Genomic DNA, 23,653 nt, shown 5'->3' on the forward strand with positions numbered 1-23,653 from the left:
GTAATTGAATCATCACCCTGCACATGCTCTGCTAAAGTTATCTATATTGTATGTTCCTTTAAAAAATACAAGGACACTAATTAAAAAGGAAGAGAGCCATAATTACTCTTCAGAATAAGCTGTCAGCTACAATGTGCTTTTTAATGCCACGAATACCTTTGCTCATGCTTTCATTTATTTAATTTTATTTAGCCTTTTATTGTAAAAATGACTATAGACATTATTAGCAATAATTCTAACATTTTAGGAAGTTACTTTGGTGCATCATATAATTACCTCTAGTTTAGGGCTGAGTAAATTTCAGTAAGTTTTAGAAAGAGAAGGAAGTAAGCCTTGATGGAGGTTTAAAGAGGAGAAGCTCAGGAATATTAACCTTTTTCGCTTGACCCTTTTTTCTCTGGCTTAGTGGAACTCAAACGAGATAATCCATCATTTTTGCACAGAAACACAGGATTTAGTAAGGTAGTGTTTATTCATTTGCACATAAATACAGGGTTACACAGAACTTCATAGACTCTAATGGGTCGCAGAGCATTTGCCATTGGTCAGTGGAGGGCTGGTATATCACGTAAAGCTAGTTAGCACCTCTCAGCTGTGAAAGTGCATTCAGACATATCACAGACTTCCCCATTAGTGTTTTTCACAGCTCAAGAATAGCAGAAGAGGTGATCCACATGGATAATTGCATGGGAGTGGCCATATTATGAGGAAACTTTAATGGAAATGGAGTGCACTTACAAAACAATCTCTATATAAAATGGTCTCAGTAGTTCAGGAGCAAGCATTAAAATTCAGGTATGGGATGCTAAATAGAAGTTGTCAACCTCTGATTTCAGAGGAAAGCATGTAAGGCACCTGCGAATAATGCATCCAAGTAATTAAAAAAAAAAAATCAGAGAAGGTAATAAACATAATTATGGCAAGGAAAAGGAGAGAGATTTGCATGAATAGTCTAACTTTTTTTTTATTATTTCTGGTTTCAGGGCCTGATAAAGCCAGTCTGGACATCTTAGTTCTGGATTTGCAAATGTTGATTTCACAAAAACATACTGGAATTGAGAACACTGTTCAAAAGTTAAACCACAAAAGGTTAGGATACTAGGTGGTGTTTTAGAAGGGAATAAGGCTTTCTGGGGCGCAAAACAGATAGGGATTCATGTAAGGAATACAGGAGTCATTAGTGAAAGTGTACTTGACTAATTCATATGAAGTATGTTCGTTAATTACTTTGAGAAAACTGGAGGCATGGCTAAACTGACAATATACACAGTATATTAGCACGAGTGTATTGTCAAACCAAACAACTAACAATTGGCCATCTGCACTTTGAATATTTGAATTGGAATTTCTGAAGAAAATATGATGAATCTTAAAAATACTGTGTAGTATTCATCTAGTTTGATAAGCAGAATTCATCTCCTAAGCAGAATGTGACTATCTAAAATCTCCACTGTTTTTTTTTCTGTAAGGCTGAAGCATGGGAGTAGGTCAGAGTAGAGGTTTGTAACTGAAATAAAATAATAATAAAAACTTTTACTAAAGCATTTTGATGTTTTGTCTATCAGTAAGGGAGGGATTTCATTTGAGCTATTAATTATTTTACCTCAATTACAAAATCATTTGAAACAAAAAAAATCAAAATATTCCAGACATCTTGTCCTCAGTCAGTCTGCTTATTGTTATTATTATTGGTGCTAGTCATTATAAAATTTCATAGCTAATTGTAATTGACAATAAGACCTTGCATATCTAAGTCAATATTTTATAACATTTTAATATGCATGATGTATTAGCATATTAACAATATAATTGCTCTAAAGTGTGGGCCAGATTCCTGACTGTTTTATGCTAGCGCAACTCCCTTGATTAAGCTGGAATTGAGCAACATAGCAGCAAATCATTCCCTGGTACATTTGTTGTGTCTTAAAACTTTCCTTCAATCATTTTTCTTCCTGCCTGTTCACTGGTTTATTTTTTTAAGGCAAATCCTTTTCTGTCAATTAATGGCACCATATTATTTTCTGGAAATTTTTTCTCATTGTTATATTTAGAAATGAAAACCTGTTACTTCCTCACAACGATTAAGGCATTATACTGCCTCAGAAAATCTGGAATCCTAATTAGGTTTGTGGTGCTGTGATCCACAAGAAGTAAACATCTAGTGGCATTTCATCACACTGATATTATTGCTAGTGTGAATAATAAAGGTAATGGAAAGATGTGGTTCCCTATGGTTTTCTGTGGTTCCCTGTTTTCCTAACTATTTTTCCTTCTTATTGGTAGCTGACACAAGGAAGCGGAAGAAACTTTTTTGAAAAGCTTTTAGTGGACTCTTGACTTTTGCTAAAATGAGTATGTAGTATAGTGCTTCCTAGTTGCAGATACTTCCAGAGATTACAAATGCTGTTTTGCTGTTGCTTATTCTTGAAGTTAGGTATATTTTTTCTTTATTTTTTTTTATTTGCATTGATTTTTGCAAAAAAATGTAACTAACTTCAATATGTTTTGTCTATCAGCAAGGGAGGGATTTCATTTGAGCTATTAATTATTTTACCTCAATCACAAAATCATTTGAAATAAAAAAATCAAAATTTTATAAGTCTACTGCTAATAGTTGCTAAAACTTAAACCATATTTTAAATTTTTGCACTCATAACAGTTCACCACTGAAGTACGTAATACACTTTACTGAAAGTGACATAACTGCAAACTACACCCTGGTTTGCATCCTCGTTAGAGACAAATAAAGCTCAATAACACAGTACTGTATCAGAAATATAGGTGGTTTTCCACCAGCATTTATTTCAGTTTGGTCTCTGGATAAAGGTGTGGGTGGAAAGACGTTGGCAGTGTACTTTTTTCTACCCCGCCCCCCGCCAAGGATTTAGTTAGGATCTGTGAATAAAACAGAATTGTTTTCATTGTCATAAATCTGCCATGACTATAGCAGCTTCCAATACAACCTGCTCAAGCAGCTATACTATTTGAATTATGTATTTAGTTACTCACATTGATGTGTCACATATATCTTGATTATGTGTCACTCTGAATATAAAGCTCACTGTGGTCAAAATTAGATATGCAGAAGAACAATCTCTAAGGAGATGCTGTTTGCATCCAGAGCTTCTGACAAGAGACAAGTACCCGTAATTGCTACTCAAACATTGAAAAAGTGCTACGGTTTCTGATTAGGATGCCCCTTCTAACTCTTTTCAAGCCTCATCCCATCCCTTTGTTCTCTCTACTTTAATATCCCCCTTTCTCTCTCCTAGTGCATATCCCATGCAGTCTAATCACTCTCTTATGCAATATACAGGTTACATGTAATGAGCACTGATGTGTTACCTAATACATCCAGTATCTACTACTTCTTCTAGCATTTTCTTTTTGGAGTCCATGAAAATGAATAGGAAGTGGTGACACTAAGGTGGATTTTTCAAGACATAAACATTGTGATTAAAGGGAGCCCACCACTGAAAGTGATTTATAATAACCAGAAACCCTTGAGTTTTCTCAAGGGTTAACCAATAACCCTTGGGTTATTGGGTTTTTGGTAGGGTGGCACGAGGGGTGGGGGTTGCCTATGCTTCCCCATCCCCTCCAGCTCTAAGGTGGATATGAATTAGTTTCAGCATCCTCTGCTCCCTCAAGGACAAAATTACAGCTCATTTACCGTGGCCCCTGGTTCACTGCAGCAGCAGATAACTTTTCCTCTCTTATCGTGCCTGGCTAAATTTAAACAGAACAGTGTCTTTTGATTTTCCCTTATAATCAGGGTTATGGTAGAAGAGACCCTCTTCACAGCTGTAAACTACATTTGAGGGGATGTTTTGCTTTTCCAATCTGGTTTTGCCTTTCCAAGCCCTTTTGATCCGTGTGTGCGTTCAGACAAGACAATATCATGCATATACACCAACCAAAATATGATACTTCTGCAAAAAATTACAAAAATTTCCCAGTTTTGCAAATGGATCTTTCAATTCACAGAGTATCAGTGGTAATTACAGAGTAATTATTTCTTAGACTGCTGAATAACTGCACAGCTTCACGGTATGAAAAATAACAACGAGGTTGCATTTGCATGTCAAATTATAGCCTGCCCTCAGATAAGCAAAATGAGGGCTAACTGATTCCATCAATATGTATTGTATCTGTATGAAAGCAATATACTAACTTTTAAAAAATATAGTTTGATTATCAAGTTTTATAAATCGGTGTTGATACTTTGAAGTTAACAAAGCATTCAGACGAAGTCCCTGTTTTAATTTAAATTATATTGACTTTTTAAATCTTAAATTATTTTAAGTGAGGAAATAGATAATGTAATATTAAGCACAACGAATAGATTAAACTTCCAGCATCAAAGAGATCTGGCTAACTTCAGTAGAAACTGAATCAGGCCTTGAAGTGAAAGGGAAATGTGCATACCAACAGAGTTTCTTTACATTAATTTGCTACTGCAATGGCAAACAAACAACTCAGTGCAAGGCTCGGTGGAATGTCACTGATTAAAAAAAAAAAAAAATCCGTTTGGTCTTTTTGCAGGCATGTTTCATTTTTCTGCAAATTTTACATAATTGATTCAAAATTCTTATCAGTTCTAGGCTATATTAAACAATTTTTGTGTCTTACACACACTAATGCAAAAAAAAGAAAACCCCACAGAAAATGAAAATGAGTGAAAAAGCCTCCAAAACATAGCCCCACACTAGCTACTGTGAAGAAAATTATCTCTATCCCAGCCAAAACCAGCACAATCTTATATATTGATTAAAGGTAGGTGTATGTGGCCTTAGTCATCTAGTTACAGATGGAGTTGCTGAACTTTGGAAACCTTTTAACTACAAATTCAGCTTTGAATTCAAGGACTTGAAGATGTAGTCTGGCCTCAGTTTCCCCTCCTCCTTGTCCTCCTTTCCAGGATACACAGTCAAAATACACTCCTTGCACTCCACCTGATCAGTGGGTATGTACGGTTCTTCTGCGTTTGTCCACGCCTGTGGAAGCACGCATTTTGCAAGAGTCTGACATCTTTTTCATGGCAATGAGAGGTAGAAAAGTGGACAAAAATGAAGGAGGTGGAAGATATTGAGCAAGTCCTTGGTTAAACTTGTGACAGCCTATCAGTAAGGAAATAAAAATAGAATGTAATATAGTTTTGCACATGACTTGTTCATCTTTCTTCTGGAGACCATAATACAACAAACTGAGTGATCTACTGAAAGGAGACAAAACTTTTCAACTCCATTATTATTTTTCTCCCAAAGAACGACTTAAGGAACAGACCTGAGAAATATGTTTCACATCTTTTTCTTTCTGCCTCCCTCCCACGCACATGTACATGCAGAGACTCGCCACAATCTGTACTCCTCTAATGTGTTCCATGGTGCTGAAATAAATATAAATGGAACACTAATTTTGAAGCAGTGTTTGTTTCTTGTCTTAGCAACTTGTACAGAAGCCTTTCTGCTATGCGCTGATATGTTTATATTACTTTATAGATATTCCACAACTCAGTATTTTCTAATCCTTTAAAAATACAAGAATTTCAGGGGGATCTAAATCTTCATGATGATCAATCCTGTTTGGGTTTTTTTGTTTAGTTGCTTGAATTTCATCCTAATTCAGAAATAGCTTATGTTCTGTTATTTTTAACAGAAATATTGCCAATTACTGATGTCTTTTCCTGACAATTTCAGACTCAATTTCAGGCACTCTGTCTCTCTTGAAACAGATCATACATAACACTTCAGACAAATACAGTATGTGCTGCAGTATGTGACTTCTATAGGTAAACTTCACCATAAACAAAATTACCATTTCACAATAGCATCTCTGTTTCTTGGGATTCTTGAAGTTAGATTTGTCAGTTTTATATGGCAAAAAAAAATACTATAAGGATGTTGTTATACGGGTAAAGGATTGCACAAAAAAAACAACTCCATAAACCCTAACAGGAGAAATAAACTTGTCCTGTACGTAGATTATCTTAGTAAAGTCGTCAGATAAAACTTTGATAAAGTCATGGAGAATGGATCTGTTAAAATGCATCTTAATGAGTTTGAAGTATAATGGATGTAAAGCAAGTGCTGTTGTTCTTAAGTCAGTGATTCAGATTTTTGTCTTGATTTCTCTGTTAGAACTAGGAATTTCTCTACATCTAATTTAAAATACTATTATAGTAGAAATTTCACTGAATCAGAGAAGCATGAAATAGCCATTTCCAAGCCATGTGGTGATGATAATAATAATAAAAGATGTTATTTTGTAGGAGTCTGCTTTCTATTCAGGTACTTAATTTTAGTTAAAATGCAAGACAGCTTATGATTTTTTGGAGAGAACCTTGAAGTGATTTTGGATGATTTAATTAAATAAAGGAAAACTGGATTAAACTGGATTTCTTTGGTTTAAACAAATTATGAACTTCATTTTGTGCAGCCAATAGTTCTCTTTCTTAAAGACCACCGCTCTTTAAGACTACTTTTATGTCTATCTGTTAAGGAAAGACAGTGGAGAAGTGTTTTAAGCATGTTTAGAAGTGTTTAAGTGTTTATGGGAGTGGAATAGCTGCGTTCTGTTCTGTTAGTTATAGCACAAGACCAAAAATTTGATTTATAAGCTCTAGTTACTCCTAGTATTACTTGCTGCATGCAGTAACAATGTTAACAACTTTTAGTGCTTTGCATTACAGATTTCCAATGTGTACACACACATCGCAGATATGTAGGGTTTTTCAGGAAGGAAGAAATGTATTGACCACATTAAGAACTAACATGGCTCTGTAGCCTCCAAAAGTTAGGGTTTGGAGACACTAAATGGCTTGATAATGGGATTTTTTTAAATTTGGCTTTTATCTACCTCTTCATTTTTGTATCAAACTCTGCAGACTTTTTTAATCCTGAGTAAGTTTCAATGGGTATGATACTCAAAGATGAATACCAGCAAGGTGTGTATTTCAAGCATTTAATGTTCAACTAGAATCTTGAGAACTGGAGAGAAAACCAGAAAAGCTTTTTAGGTCTTTATAATTCTTGTAAACCTTTCAATGTGCATTTCTAAACTCAGCTGGGCTTTCCATTATTTTTGGAAATTTATTTATTATTACTAGGAAGTTCCACTAGTTATTTTTACATTGAGTCATTCTTTCCTTTTATCTGTCTAGATGTTCCTTTCTTTGTGTGTGTCCTGTGCTCATCTACAGCAGGCCTCTGGATCTTGGAAGTGTGGGCAGTAATTGAGACTTCAGCAGAGACAGAAAAGAGCTGTACTTCTAGGAAATTATGGACACAATTTGCGTGTGTGTTTCTTACAGCTACATGCTGTGCTGTGGCAGCGGTGTCCACAGACGACCAATTGAATGTATTTGAAATTAAAAACTAAGTCCTTCTGTGGAGCCTTACTCTGAAAAGAGTTTTGGTAAATTAGACTAGTGGAAATTTTCTCAATATTTTTTAATCTTGCACCTCAGTGTGCTGCATTTTCAAACCTAGCCATTGCTTCTCTAGTGACAGTCCTAATGATATACTTGTATTGCAGGATGCAAGGTAGGTCTTTTTAAAATGTGCATCACAACAAATACGGGTGATGAAGCTTTTACAAATTCGGTTAGTTCCTTAGAGAAAGAGTCTCCAACTTTACACTCTTTTATGATTTTGCATAAAATAATTTATTGGAACTTAAGCAATCAGTCTTACTATCTACCTGGTACATGCAAGAAGACTGTCTCCCTTAATTCTATTGACTGGTGGCTCATTGGGGAAAAAAAACAAACCAAACAAAAAACCCCTCAGTAATTAAAACTGAGTTTTGTCACTAGCTTAGAAAGAACTGACTCTCCATTCATGCAAATGAGGAAAAGTTCTGAACATTGAATACTAATCAGTATGAAGGCCAGCTGTATGGAGGACAGTTGCCTGTGCAAACAATAGTTTGGGCACTCTGAGGATGGGAGTGGATCCACTTCAATCACTTTCTACTTTTAGGTCAGGGATATTGGGCATTGCTAACAGAGATGTATTTAAACTTGAGAGGGACATCCTCTGTGTACATGTTTTACCACTGAGAAGTTTGCAGACATTAAAAGTATGAACATGGACAGATGAAACTATTTTATCTTGGCAGTGTTTTCATCCATGAGTGAAATCTGGATTTGCTTAGTGAGAATTCATTGATTTGTTTGAATAGGTATGCTTAGGGTGATTTTTATTTACAGGGAAAACACTTAGCATGAAGGGAAATTTCATTGAAAGTTCACAATGACAAAATAATGCAATATATTCAGTGTGGTGGGCAGTACAAGCAGTAGGTAAATTTCTCTCTCAATCTCTTTCTCTGTCTTTCTCAACAATAAATTTCACCATAGTCAGAAGAACACTAATAGGCAGTGAATATCCCCTTGTTTGGAGATTTCCAAACCAGTTGGATCTCTCTTGTGTTTAGTAAATTAATTTTTTAAATGAATTCTCATCAAGTTTCTAATTAGAATATCTTTAAATTTAATGTTTGTATTTCTGATGAAAGACAAACATTTTGGGGGCAGTCACAAGGGACATGAATAATTTCTTTAGAAGCTTATCTAATTAATTACATTTCTCTGTAATGTCTTTAAAATTTGAACTGCCATCATTTCATTAATTTAGATAAAAGTAAATCTTTAGTGTTTAAATATGACACTAGTGCTGAGAATTCTGATATGCTCAAGATTCATTGTCTGTATTTTTATCAAGTTAAGATTAAAAAATGTGTTTAAAATGTTTGGCATTCATTATTTGCATATTAACTTTTATTTTATTTCAAATACATTATTATTTCATGGCATAAGTGTTCACCTCAGCTGTTAATAAGTAAGATCACATGATGCAAAATGGATATAAATATTGCTCTTACAATATTTTGGTGGGGATTTCTTTTTCTGCTGTAACATGTTTCTTTCTGAAGTAAAACTTTTGATTCCTTCAAGTGGGGAGCATTTAAAGTCTGACGTCTTGTAATCTTCCACATCCTATACAGGTAGAATTTTAGTATTTCAGGCTATCCAGCAAACATGCCCTTGTTTACAGCGCTAGAGCATGTGGTGATAGCCTGGTTTTATGTCTTTTGAAATAGTTGTTTTTAGGCTATTTCAAAGTAACGTTAGCAGAGCAACTGAAATTTACACATTTAGATTTATAGGTGGAGCCTCAATAATTATGGCTGCCTTTAGCATACAAGGGGAAAAAAAAGGATGCAAGAGACAGGGTTTGATTAGGTCACAACACAATTAACTTTGATGGAAACCACAAAAACTACAGTGTATGTAAGTGATTCTTCCTTTAATCATCTCTACCACTTGTAGGGCTGCCACCAGTTGCTACCTGCCAACTGGTGGAGCCTGACCTACTTCTACTTACATTTGTTATGAGAGGTACGTTGAATGCCAGGTAATAGGAGCTTCTGTCCTGCCTTCCCCTAAGTCAGTTCTGTATTGCCCGAGAACAGAACCCCCATGGACTGATGGCAGCTTTGGATGCTGCAAAACTGTCACAATAACTGAGAGTAAATTGATACCCTGACTTATGTAGCAGCTTTCTTGCCTGCAGTAATTTAGGCAAAAGCATATAGTTCAATTACAAGTCAGACCCAGAGTTTAATTCCCAGTGTGCGGTTCTTCAAAGTGTTGATGTTATAAACAAGATAAAATACTATGGTTGTAAAACAATACTAAGAGATGGATTTTGAAACTAGTATTGAGTTACTTGTAGAGGTATGCATATGCTGTAGAACAGTTTTCTAAATTCTTCAGATTAGCTGGTCACCTCAGTTTAAATTAAATTCATGTTTTTGCTCTTTGGGGAAAAATAATCTAAAATATTTATAAACAGTCTCAAAGTAAATTAGCTATACTGGATCGAAGGAAAGACACCAGAAACTGACTGTGAAATCTATTCAAAGTAGAATGCAAACTGATGGTTTAACTTTTCTTTCCTTACAGCTTAAAAAGGTTATTCTACTCTTTACAGTGATAAACACTTTTATGCAAAATAGCTCTTTAATATAAATAATGAGGTTTTATTTTGGTGAAGAAAGAAGTTCACAGGTCATATTTTTGGTCAGTAGCAGATAATCAAAGTGCTTTAATAGTCCAAAGTACTATCTAGTTTTGCCTATGTCAATCTACCATCTTTCTCACAATGTGGGTCTCTGCATTAATCGTATTTGTAATGAAGAAATAATAGATGTGCAGTCAGAACAACTAATAGAGTAAAATGCTCTGTGCTCTGCCAAAGATAAACAAAGAAATAAATCTATGTTGTTTACAGCTTTCCCTTTTCCATGTATAATGGACTTTATCAATAAAACAATACAAACTTCATCAAAGAAAAATCTTACCAATTTAGTCCAAGAAAGGTCTTCATTGAGCTAATCTGCAACAAATGCTGTTTGCAATAGGGATCTATTTGTTCTTTTCAGCCATAAAATACTGGCCATCCTTCTTTATCTTGTGCTCCAACTCTATGATCCATTACAGATAAGACAACCACATTAAGCAAGGACAGAAGACAGGAAGAGTATGGTTACTATGTAAGCACTTATGTATTAGTCCCAAATTAAATACGCTTACCTTTTATGCTTTCGTTTCTTTTCTTAGGGAACCACAGTCAAGTGTCCCGGGTGCCTGTTGCTATCAAAGTTCTTGATGTAAATGATAACGCTCCTGAGTTTGCATCAGAGCATGAAGCCTTTTTATGTGAGAATGGGAAGCCTGGACAAGTAAGTATCTCCATGTTTTTATGTTGTGTACTTTGGTGTGTGAGAATGGGGTGCTGTTTCTCCCTGCCATCCTTATTCCCAAAATACGCTCCTATGTGTTCATGCTAGCAACTCTTAACATTAATTTAAGATAAATCTATGATCATGTTCTGTGGACATCTCTCTATATACGTACATACATATTTTTTAAAGTATAAGTTTTAAATTAAAGGTTTAATTTAAAGGTTTAAATTATCTTGGGACAATATCCAGAAAAAATGCTGAGTGTCTTTAAGCTCCCACTGTTTCCACTGTGATGGAGGTCATCATTTCTTAGGTTCATGTGTGCTAATAGGTAAAAGTATAATCCAACCTGAGTTCCAGTTCAGTTATTGAACTATATTGCAGCTAGTCCCAGGTATAATTTAGAAGAAACACTTAAAACAGTAAAACCATTTCCCCTTACCCATATCTCAGTTATAATCTCTGTTTAGTTCTTACTTTTCTATGACAGTTGGGAAAAAAACAAGAAAGTAAACCAGAACTTGATGGAAAGTCAAGTGAATCGTAACTGCATTTAAAGTATCTAAAGAGGGACAGAGTGTTGCAGAAGTGGAGTTCAAGTCTTCATTATACTTCACAAAAAAAAAAAAAAAGACGACTTAACAGGTTATTTCCTTCTTGATTTAATGAAATAGAAGTGTTGGCAAAGGAATTTGCACAACACCATAAAAGGTGAAATAAACATAGAAAGACATCAGAAGCAAGATCTAACCTGTATAGCCTTTTTCAAAGAAAATTAAACAGATTTCTTAAAAGGCATCCATTTTGAAGGACAAACATACAGAAATAGGGAAGAATATCTCATATGCCACATAAATGACAAGATAAAGATTCAAGAAAATATACAGCCTTCTAGAAAGTAATGCAGTGTAAATGAGATTTAAATTTTGCCCAACTTGAGAAACACTGTGTGTTACAAGAATTCACTGTTTTTAAACTTTCTAATTTATTTCTAGATTGTGACATTTCATTTAAATAAACAGCAGCTGACAGCATGACACTAGTCTTGTTAATCCAACTATTCCTATGTCTCATGTGGGTGTTAGGCATTAAATTCACTGTTCTCCAAAGAAGGTTACCTGACAATAGAGTTAGAAATAATTTTCTATTAGTAGTATTAAATGACAACCTATATAGTAGTATATGACAACCTACCTCTGCCAAGACTGGGTTGTTACAGAAGATTATTTGACTTCTAGCACCCATTTTTGTTTATTAAAAAGGTGTCACAAATGTGTCATTTAAGAAATGAGAATTCTCTCTAACCACTGAAAAGCAGATTATTGAATGTGCCCTTATGGGCAGACAGTTATGTTACTATTGGTATTTAAGTTCTTCTAGCTCAGAGTGGATTTCTGTTTAGCTCCGGGTGGATTTTAGATGCTGAGTAATTACATTTTCTAGGATATATTAAATTCTAATGAGTATACCTTTATCCAGGGCTCAGTAAGCTTCCCTGAAATCAGAAAGCTGTGTTGCACAGTGTTTTCTGAATATATTTATCTAGGTACTCTTGTTAAATTTCAGGTGGTTCAAGAGATGGTGAAAAATGTTCGCATTTTGTTTTGAAATAAAACAATAAATGAGATTATTAAGAGTTAACTGGTAAAAGAGGGTTTTGTTTAAGCACTTATGGAAAACTTTCATTAAACCATGATATTCTTCATCTTACCATCACCTCTTACACTCTTGATCTGATGGCAGATGTCACTCTTGAGCATGAATCCTTGTGTGAACTTTACAGATGTTATTAAATATTTGGCTGCCAGCATGGATGAGGTGGCACAGATCCTGCAATTTATTATGTGTTTTAAATAACATTATTGGAACAGTAACCAGTCCAGAATAATCACCAAGGTTAGGTTCTAAATTTAAGTCGTCATTCAAAAATTCTCTCTCCTGTAAAGATTTTAGTATCTACACTACCTGATTGGTTCTTCTTATGCTTATTATTCTGTATTCAGATTTTGGAAGAAATCATATTAATGAGTCAAGCTGTAGAATTCAAAAAATTAAATATGTCTGAGCTATGAAATAGCTAATATGAGAAAGACACTACTCTCTTACATAGAAGCAAAAGTTTAATTTGGAGAGTTCTCCAAAGGTTAAACTTGAGTGTTACACGTGCAGGAAAGGTGCAGTTGTGTTACGGTATTCCAATCTATTTACATTTGCAGTTCAACTTAAATCTAAGTTTAAATCAAATTTGAATTACCATAAGGGAGATTACATTTGAAATTGTTATGAAACCTTATTTGCAGCCCCTAAATATATTGAACCATCTATTCCAGTTCAGTTTCTAAGTGTTCTATTTTGGGTTCTGACAGAATTGCAAGTGGTAAGTGCAGCTGCTGGTGATGTGACAGAATGTATCAAAAATTGTTGATATATAACATTGCCAGATGCATTTTCTTTGCTTTAACCTGCCTCTAACAGTAGAGGTACTACAGCTAGTAGGAGAGGAAAGGGAGAGGAAATGTATTAGTCCATGCACATATATATGTGCTCCTTGCACATTTTTACACACAACAGAAAGGTGCCAGAAATGGTTTTTTGTCAGTTTCGGAGGGAGATTTGAACATACTGTTACAGTACCTCTAAGGTAACCATAAACCATATTCCTTTTTTTTTTTTTTTCCATAATTCCACTTAGTAAAGCCAGAACATTCATGGTTTTGCTGGCTGTAGCTCTACAGTTGACTGTTCTCCAGCCCAGCTAAATTATTTTCCTATACTCCTAGAACAGAACATATGTATTGTTGAGTAAGAAAAGTGCCTCACTCACTGTTCCCCAGTCCATACCCAGACTTTTCCAGTGAAGTCCTGTTTGCTTGAAACAAAGCTACAAAACTTTCAAACACTTAAGTAGAGCAGACAATGATGTATCAGTGCTTAAGCCAGTGTTTAAACTAGAGCAATATAAAACTGAGTACAATGTTCCTCCAGTCTCTCACAATTTGTCTCTATTTTATTCAGTTCTTCTAATAGAATTGGCTTTTTCTAATGGAAGAAATTTTCAGATAGATCTTTGTCTTTCTGAAGAGTCAAAGCTCATTCAAATGGCAAAATGCAGGTTCTAGCAGTAAAGGGCTGGCTCTAGCTGAAAAGGCGAAGTTAAAATTGTACTGTGATGAGTCTACTGCTTATGGTATCATGAGTCTGCAAAGTAAATCAGAAATAACCATGAACGCCAATGTGACCGCAAAAATTTTTTCAGAGTTGAAAGAACCGTTTTAATAAAACTAGGGAACAGTTCTGTTAGGTTGACAAGTTGCATTGCAGGGAAAGACTTTTGAACAGTATCATATATTAAAATCGCACATAGATAGTTATGATACATTGATAAGAACTTTGTTTTTCTACTTATTCTTCTACATCATTCATTATTATCATACTGGTAATCTTTTGTAAATATTATTTCAGGCATATGTGGTATTGTACAAATGCAATACAAACTTGCAGACTATAATGCTGAGTTGTCCTAGGGGATCTTTTAACTATTAATTTCAATCCAGAGCTGCCTGTTAAGCAAAATATGCTGATTTTCTATGTTTCTACTAAATGTATGTACAAAATCAAATATATGCATGAATTTTTAATACAACATCAGAGTTGAAATTTTACGTGGAAGCATTTCAGAAATTTCAAGATTGAACAGCCAAAGGGTTATTAACTTTCACTCTAGTGCTTATGGGTATGTAGTGAAAAAAATCAGTTCTTCTTTATTAGTACTGACCAATTTTGTTATATGGAGCACCTTTGTTAGGCATGTTATTACTAGGAAAGAAAAAACACCTGTAGTGACAGTTAAGGCAGGTCAGCCCTGGAAGATTCTCTACCATGTTATGAACCACAGATTAAGAGTTGGAGAATTACTTCAGCTTTGATCCACCACATGATCACACAACACTGAGCAATAAAGTATGCTCATCAGCATACTAATAAAAAGGTGCGATGAGAATTGCTGGACTCTTCTCACCCCTATGGAGTAAAAGATAGAGCAGCTTTGTATCACTGTATATATGTTATGCTTTTTTTTTTATTTAAGAGCTTACTTTAATGCAAATGCACAAAGAAATAAGGTTGCTATGGGAACACTAACTCTTAATTCCTTGATGTGTGCATGTAACACAACAAATGCAGTATTCCACTAAGCCTGTCTTTTGCATATAATTTTTAGTGCATTTTCAGAGAAAGAATGATTTGGTCAACAATGAAGGGAATGGATGGAAAGAACTGAAAGATAAGAAAGAATTCTATAGGACATTAAGAGGTATCTATAGTCCCTGGAAAAAAAAAAAAAAAAAGGGCAAAGAATATGCCCAGCTTCTATTTCTTGAAAATTTCCGATCTAGATGATAATCTAAGCTTATTTTGTAAAATTTCTGTGAGCTGAAAACCCGTATTACTAATGCTCTTGGCTACTGGCTTTCAGGTATATTAATTGAAAACCTGGAGACAGTGAAGTGAATTTATACAGTCAACTCTCTTACATAATGCTGGAAAGAATTAAGAGTTATGTACCCAGCAGAGATAAAATTGCATAACCACCTGATAAACTGCACCTATTATGTGCAGTTGACCTTCTAGACTTCACTGTGCCATTATCCTTTTTCCCTACTGCTTTCCCATTCTAGCAGTGTTTGAAAAATGAAACAATCATAAACTATATCTGTCTAAAGATACTTGTTTGGGATTCCATGCTAAATTGCACTTACCTCTGATGCAGAATTACTAGTACCGAGTCCAGCCCCTGGGCCTGATGCACGTGGATAGTTTAGTACCTTACACCTCTGGAAAGAGATAGCTGAAAATGTTCCACATCTGTAAATGGGTCCATCTCTGCAATGGGACGGACAACATCTGCTTATATATTTTTCAGCTGTTTATATTGTCTCACACTGCATAGCTCTTTAGTATCTATTACGCAGCTCTTAAATTGGAGACCTACTTCTTTAAGTGAAAACTGTTAGGCCTTTTTTGTCCATCTCTTCTGATACATGTATTTGAAATCATATCAGTCAAGGCTTCCACCTTGGCAGATGCAGTTATCAAAAAAAAGAATCTATTTATGTGTTATTTAAACAACCTAAAACTTTTTCCAGTAGATTTTTGATAATAAACCTGACCTATCCAGGGTATGATTAGGCAAGGAATTAATTGTCTCAAATTCCTTCCTAGGTTGTCTTACAAATTATGTATGCCTATATCAATACCTGCTCAAACACCTTTTTACATACATAATTTCAAATATTTATGTTTTGATGTTGCTCCTTGTGGTTATCTAGTAAGATTTTATTCTTTCTTTGACTCTTGAAGAACATAGAAGAAAGAATGGGATATTGACTCTTATCGTATATGTAACATATACAGATTGTTAGTCCTTTCTCTTGTGGTAAAACCAGTACAAAATACTAGTTATTAGCATTTTGTTAGTGAAGCTTTGAAAATCGAAAGTATAAGTCTATGAATTTGGACAGCATCAAACTCTCTTTCCATTTTTTACTCTACTCTTTAATAATGACATTTGTAGTGATTCCTAATTTGAACTTAATTGTCCAATAAATTAGTGGTCAGTTGCTTTAGGCATTACAAAAATGACTACATAAGACAAAAATGTTACTGAATTCAATGGACATGGAAAAGATAAATAATTATCTTTAAATTTCTTATGAACCTCATCTAGCATGAGCTATCACTAAAATTCAGCTCTGAGTGCAGGATCTGGATCCATAGTTGTCTTTGTTTTTACTTCCCTGGAAAATCCTTGGAATCAAAACTAATTGCACCAAATATTTAAAAAGAAAATCAATCTTCCTGATTATTTTAAAATAATATTCCTCCTTTCTTATTCCTATGCAGCTTTGTATAATTTGAAGATTATCAACTGCAGTATCTTTCTGAGTAATGTTAGAGGTAAAAGAGGTAAATGGAGGTAAATACACTGCAGATACGGTAGTTGGTCATATAAATCATATCAGGTGCTTCATACAGAGTTATTTGATTATTCAAAGTTATACAGCCTGTACAAACATTCTTTCCTCTTCTAACTTTAGTATCCTGCATTATTCTGGGAATCATTTGTTAATAATGATATTTTAAAAAAAGTCTATGTTCCTAGCACAGGAATAACTGAGGTTTTATTAAAATTAAGGAAAAAATCCAAATATAGACTTAGATATTTTCTCTTTTTTTCAGATTAGATTATTTATCATATAAAACTTAACACCAAAAATTAATTTTAAAAAATATATTTATTCAATGATGTAAAAAATGGTGGTGGGGGAAAGGAGAAAGGATTAAAGATAGATTATACATTTTGGCCCAGTGTTGAAGTGTGGCTATATGAATGAAAGACTACCATAGGCATCATAAGTGTTTCTGAAACACAGTTTTCCTTTTTCTTCATGGCTGAATGATAATTTATTACTTGCCTAAATCATCAGCAGCTTTCACTGGCCTCTCTTATATACCTGTCTCTCCTTATTCTCTGCCTCCTTGTTCTGGAAACAATTTAAATGGGCCAGGTCCAGTCCCTGTTCCCCAGACTTTCAGTCTAAGATCTGTAAAAGCCTTGCAAGATTATAAATTGCATTTTTAATCTGCCGTGTAGACAAATGTGTCCGATAGAATGGAATGCTTTTTTCAATACTGTATGTTTATCAGGAGTGTGAAAACTTAATGAGAGCGATTTCTGTTGTAGGTAATTCAGATTGTCAGTGCCGTTGACAAAGATGATCCTAAAAACGGGCATTATTTCCTGTACAGTCTTCTTCCTGAGATGGTCAACAATCCAAATTTCACCATCAAGAAAAATGAAGGTAAATATAAAACATATATAATGTGTATCTGAACACCTTAGTTTTGAATTGCTTTGTTGACTTCCAGTTATGTTACCAGTTTGTCCCTTGGGCAATTACAATGTAGATAATCTGTTTAATGGTACTTTCATTATATCTCTTAAGCTATTTCTAATATCTTTACAGTAGATAAGCAGAAAGTAAAATGAATACTGAATTTAGATCCAGAAGACAGCTCACAGGCTTAAATAAAATGAAAGGATGGATTTACTGCCTCTTGTATTTCTATTAAGTTGAAATTCCAGAGATACGCTGTAAGATGAAAATCTGAAACTATGTTGATAACTAAATGTTGATCCTGCGTTGACTGGGTGATAGATGGGAGCGCAAAATTAAGTATCTTACTAAATCCCCCAAAGAAAACACCTTTTAAGCCTGTTTGTTCTGTGTATAAAGGTTCCAAAGTATTTCAGTTAGGCACTTTTACTAGAAAGAGAAATCTGCTAGATCAGCATAGCCCAGATGGGCACTTTGTATCACTGTGCTTTAGAGCACTTCTGGAAGGGCATAATGTCATTTTGTAGTACTATAGATGTGGAATTTCATGCGTGATGGAAAAAAAGACCCATTTAATATTGTTGAGCAATAAATTTACACTGATCCTTTTCTTTGGCACAGAGATATATTTGAAGGTCATGTGAGAAAGAGCTAGGAAAGATCACAAGAATGCTATAAATAGTGCTTTATGTATTAGTACTTACTTGAATATTCAGCAAAGTTTTTCTGTCTTGGCTTTTTTTTTTTTTAAATAAAACACTACCCTGTCAGGAATTTTAGTCAAAGTCAGTCTCTTATTTCTCTTATTTGAAAAGATAATGAAGGAAATCCCTATTTAGTCCATTACCATAAGGAAGATGTATGTGTGAGGTGTATGTGCATGAGTGTAATACATGAAATGTCAAATAAAGAGAAAATGCCGTTTTCATTTTTTATTCTAGCTATTCCAACCAAGAAGAATGATGGCACCATCTTGTTAAATGATACTATAGAAACCTAAGTTCTTAAATCTGCCTAAATATATCCTGAATTTTCCTTTTCGTTAGATATGTTTTTCTCTTATAGCATTCAAAGTGTGTCTCTACTTATATTTGTACTTTCATGTAGGAAATAAGTCTCTGTATGTTTTCTGCATTTACAGGAGAAGATAAAACAGAGCTCTTCAAAATGCATTTCATAATCATCAGTAGTGTAACTCAAATTGAATTAAGCATCCTAAATATGAGGTGGTTTGCTTTGCACAGCTTGACAAAGTAAAAAAGATCTTAGCATTTCTCTTCATGTTTAAATACTTAGCTCACATCTCTAATTAGCCTTGTCCTTCCAATCTGTTACCCATTTAAGACCCACTCTTACTCCTAGTCACAGCCAATGGCAAAATGACTCCTGATGTGAGTGGGAGTGAGGAATCTTTCCGTATAACATGGTTCAGAAAAAGAAGTCAAATTTTGTTACAACATTGCCACTCAGTTTTACACAGTTTTTACTGCATTTGAATCAGTTAAATGTGTAAATCCTCTTAAAACAATTAACTGAAATAGCTTGAAATTAAAAATCCACTTGAAGAGACTTTGCTGATTTAATCTTTCAGTATCCAAGAATAAAATTCCAACTATGCATACCAGCCTTTTCTATCAAGATTGATCAGCCAGGGATGCAGTCCATGGTTGATGCTAGAGCATGGTCTCCCACAGGAAGCAAATATTCCTGTCAAAGCCAAAATCAGGGTATAATTTGGTTGAGGTAAGGTTTCATGTCATTTAAACGTCATAAATCTTTAGGAAGTCTTTATTTAGTTATGCCACTTAAACAATGAACTTGACCGTGACTTTGTCTTGCACATATCTGCTAGATAAGCATGAGTGATTATTCCTGTTGAAAAAACTCCAGTATTCCTAAAAAACCTGAACTCACAAGTCAAATTTCTCCTTAGTTGTACTAATGAGTGTCTGGGCTGTCCAAAACCCAGTTTGGTACGGTTTATTAGAAGCAATGTGAGAAAATGCTTGTAACAGCCCTACTCTCATTTCTGGAGAACTGTGTTTCTGAGGATCAGATCAGTGCACAACCCACTTAGACTTGGAACGGGAAAACGTTTCCTCATACTGGTGGGCAAAATCTTGACATCTTCCTGACTGTGACCTCAGCCTCAACTTCCTCCCATGTTTTTGGCCCTGCTAAATTTTTCAAGGTGGCAGAGACTGCCTTGATGTCTGCTGAAGAAATGCTGTCCTCTTACAGATATTATAAATGGATTGCATTTTCTCAGGAAACCTAATATAGAAACCCAATCTGTTATTTGCTAGAATTAGTAATATTTTTTTCTTTATTTAAATGATTTTTCATATCTTGCCTTTCTCCAAAATTCTCTGAAGTGCAGAGATAAACAAAAGTACCCCTCCTCAAGAGCATTTGTGAAATGTTATTACCCTTTTGGATTCTTCTTTTGTGCTCTAGGTAACATTGTGGCATTTGGCAATTACTTCTCTACTTCCCGAAGTAATGACATTATCTGATCTGGTGGCACTGGTATGCAAACAATGAAATTTGGCATCTGCCATGGGGAGAAAACTGTGATGTTCTGTTTCTGTCCCTCATGCTAAAGAATACATAAGATGCATGTATTTTGGAATTTTCTCGTGCTATACGGAACATAAGCATAACCATTAGTTAATTTAGTTTGTTGCCTACAGGCTAATTCTGTTGTTTAAACTTTCCAGATTGCCCCAAGGCAAGTTCACATGATACTGCAGTAATTAACTGTGCTGCCCAAATGCACTACAAATATTATGATCAGCTACATTGTTATTGACAAATATGTTTAACTGAGTGACACAACAGTGTATCTTCATCAGAAACCACAAAAAAACCCCAAACACTTCTACTGAGATTATATTGTGTACTATAGGAATTACCCTGTGATCATTACAGAATCTGTTCCTTGAAATGATACACCAGTATCCTTTATTTGTTTGGTCTGTAAAATTTGCATATTTACAATCCCTTCTGTAGACAAGATGCCTAAAACTGTAGAGAGTGTAATGCCTTTCTAATGTAAGTAATGTAAAAATGTAAATTTAAATGGCATCATACATCTCACTGAATGTCTGTAGATCATCTCTTAGAAATCTTCCTTTCTCATATCTCCTGATCTGTTCTTTCTGTTCTTTTCCCAGCTCAAATATCTGTTACTGAATAGTTTTTCTTAGGCTTTGTGCCTTGGCTAAATGGGCAGCTATAATAATCTGAAGTAAAGCAATCCTACTCTCTCAAACTGTAATGCAAGGAACACTGATCCTTCAGATTGCCAGATGCATAAACCTTTATCCCTTCAGAAGTGAAATAATACAATTATATAATAAAAATCTAAGTTAATGCAACATTAAAATCATGTAATGTTTTCTGTGTTAGTCCTGGTGACTAGACCTGTGATTCCATGATACAACAAATACTTGACTGCATAAACTCATATAGACTGACTGTCTGGTCACTTACTTTTCAGCTTTGTGCTGGATTTCTGCATAGAAGCAGAAATGGGAAAAATGAAGAGAAATGTTTTGTGTAGTGTTTCTGACAAACTTCAAACCATAAAAAACCTAAAACCTCAGATGAAAATATCTGATGTTTAGACAGGTGTTGATACACTCTAGCAATGTGTTGTAGATTCCTTAGCTGAATGGAATTAACCCTTCCAAAAAGCTGTAGGATCACAATAAACGACAAAAAACTGACAGGAATTTAGGCAACTGATAAGGATTTTGCACTGTCATGACATCAGTAAATTGAAATGAGACCTCTGGAAATGGAATTAGCATTTGTTGACAGTCTTTTTTTCAGGTGAGTGGTCTTCAGAAAGCCCTACCTAAAATCTAATGCCAGTACGTGGATAGTCTCCTGCATCCCAAACAATACTCTCACAGCAATACCTGTTTTCAGCATTGAATTCCTAATGTTCTTACGGCTTCCCTAGGTTATTCAAGTGAGAACAGAATTTTATGATAAAAACGTTTTCACAGACGTAAACATTTTGATATGCTGTCAATGTAATTTTTACTTTCAAAAACTCGCAAATACATCTTTGCCATGAAGTAGAGAGACTTAAAGTTTTTCCCAAAAGATGTTTCCATTGCTATTCCATTTTTCTTATGCCACATTCTGTTTCCTAACGGAATAAACCCTGAAGGAAATGTTGTACAGTGACTTTGGATGCAGTAACTCTTCTGACAGAAGAAATGGTGCATCTCTACTGACTAGGGCTTATGTAGTAGAAGTAATCACAGGGTTGCTTGGAACATCTCTGGGTTGAGAGAACCATCTTAATGGCATGCGTTCATGTTCCTGCAGAAGTCTAATGCCTTACAAGTAATCAGCCTCCCCTCACCCCAAAACTGTCAAAATCCATCTGGTGATTTGAACTCTGAATTTGCGACAAACTGATTTTAGTGAGTGCATAGTAAAGAGGGTTTTTTTCTTTTCAAACTGAAGCATTATATATACTTCAGTGATGAACTGTTCTGTTGGTTCTCTATAACAAACTTAATATTTATTCCCAGCCATAGTTAGTCTATTGTACTTATGATGCCTATAATAGCTCCAAGAATGGTCATGTTTAAATGTCCGTTTCTTTTGTTCTTTTCATATAGCAAGTTTAACCTGTCACTTACGTCCTCGTTGTGCTGTCCTGAAAGTATAGGCAACGTGTCATGAGTTTAAAAGGAAATAGCCTGGTATAATCACTTCAATCACTAACTTGCTTGCATGCTTTTGTATACTATTGCACATCTTATTTTAAAATATTTGCTATTTCTCATCACCTCTTTACCCTTAATGAACAAATATTTCTAAACTATTTAGAAATAGCCGGAGACACAATTACATGCAACCTCTCTTTTAGATATCCCAAATAATAAAAACAAATGATCAGCACTACTTCATTTTTGAAAGTACTTCTGTGTCACAGTGTTTTTAATGTAATAACACCTAGATTTTTTCCACATTTTTTTCCTGAAAATATTTTTAGCAGCATCTGTCAAATGCATACCTGGAGGGTGAGTCTTTTGTTCCCACAAGAGTAACTCTCGTGTTGAAATGAGTTTCTTTCCCTGAATCAGTTTCTCTTGGCATTTCTCGATAAGTCTCTCTGCCATTGTCTCAGCTGCCAGCTAGAGCTCCTTCAGTGTTTTTGATTGACTTTTCTTTCCAAATACATACCTCAGAGAGCTAAGAGGTGGCACTGCTATTTCATTGCCCTCCTTCCACTTTGCCCAATTTCAAAGTTAACCCACTGACCTCAGGTACAAATTGCCTTAGCAAGGACATCATTAAACCCATCATTTCTTGATGGTTGTACAATGAACATCTAGAATAACAGCACCTGTATGGTCCCTTGGATATGAGCAGTAAATCCTCACACATTTTTGCAGTTTCATGCAATTTTGCAAGAGCTTTGGGAAACTTTGTGGCCCAGCTGCCATCTAAGCCAGAAGGTGTTTCACAATGGCAATTCTCCGGGGAAAGCACAAGCTTATGTATTTCTAATGTGTTTAGTTTTCATCCTCATTTCTTTTATATACCAATAATTAGACTTTCAAAGTACAACTCTAAAACATACCAAATCACATCCTTGTTAGTGGGTTTCTTGAAAAGTAAAATTAAGTGATGTGATCAAAGATGTGTCTTGCATCTTATAAGTAAATATTTTTCTACCATGTCTATCAATATTAGTGGTATGGAATAACATCTAGAAGACCACATCTAAAATTGTAGAAGAACATGCTACATAAACTAGGAGACAGCATTGATCAGCATCTCTCTTAATAGGCATAGTTTTGTCACTAGAAATCACAAGGAATATTTGCATAGCAAGGCGCATTCAGTGTAAAAATAGTAGAGTTAAAAATAAATTATTCCAATGTATTAAAAAACAGCTAACACAAAGTAACCTATAATGTGGCACTTCTGTGCCAGAATCTGCCATCCACAGGCACATGTCATGTTTCACCAGG

At 34.8% G+C, this 23,653-nt stretch overlaps 1 protein-coding gene across 2 annotated transcripts in view; it reads left to right on the plus strand.

Annotated features, from left to right (window-relative positions):
• Nucleotides 1–23,653, plus strand: part of CDH8 (cadherin 8) — a 132,084-nt gene that overhangs the window by 88,459 nt on the left and 19,972 nt on the right. Inside the window, exons 9-10 of one of the 2 annotated variants that reach the window (XM_068411658.1) lie at nucleotides 10,628–10,749; nucleotides 17,495–17,612. In XM_068411658.1, coding sequence (XP_068267759.1) covers nucleotides 10,628–10,749; nucleotides 17,495–17,612 — 240 coding nt within the window. The remainder of the gene's footprint in view (nucleotides 1–10,627; nucleotides 10,750–17,494; nucleotides 17,613–23,653) is intronic. The other variant, XM_068411659.1, reaches the window with a different exon arrangement.

Source organism: Nyctibius grandis, chromosome 12, assembly GCF_013368605.1.
Source record: "Nyctibius grandis isolate bNycGra1 chromosome 12, bNycGra1.pri, whole genome shotgun sequence".
NCBI classification, from domain to species: Eukaryota; Metazoa; Chordata; class Aves; order Nyctibiiformes; family Nyctibiidae; genus Nyctibius; species Nyctibius grandis.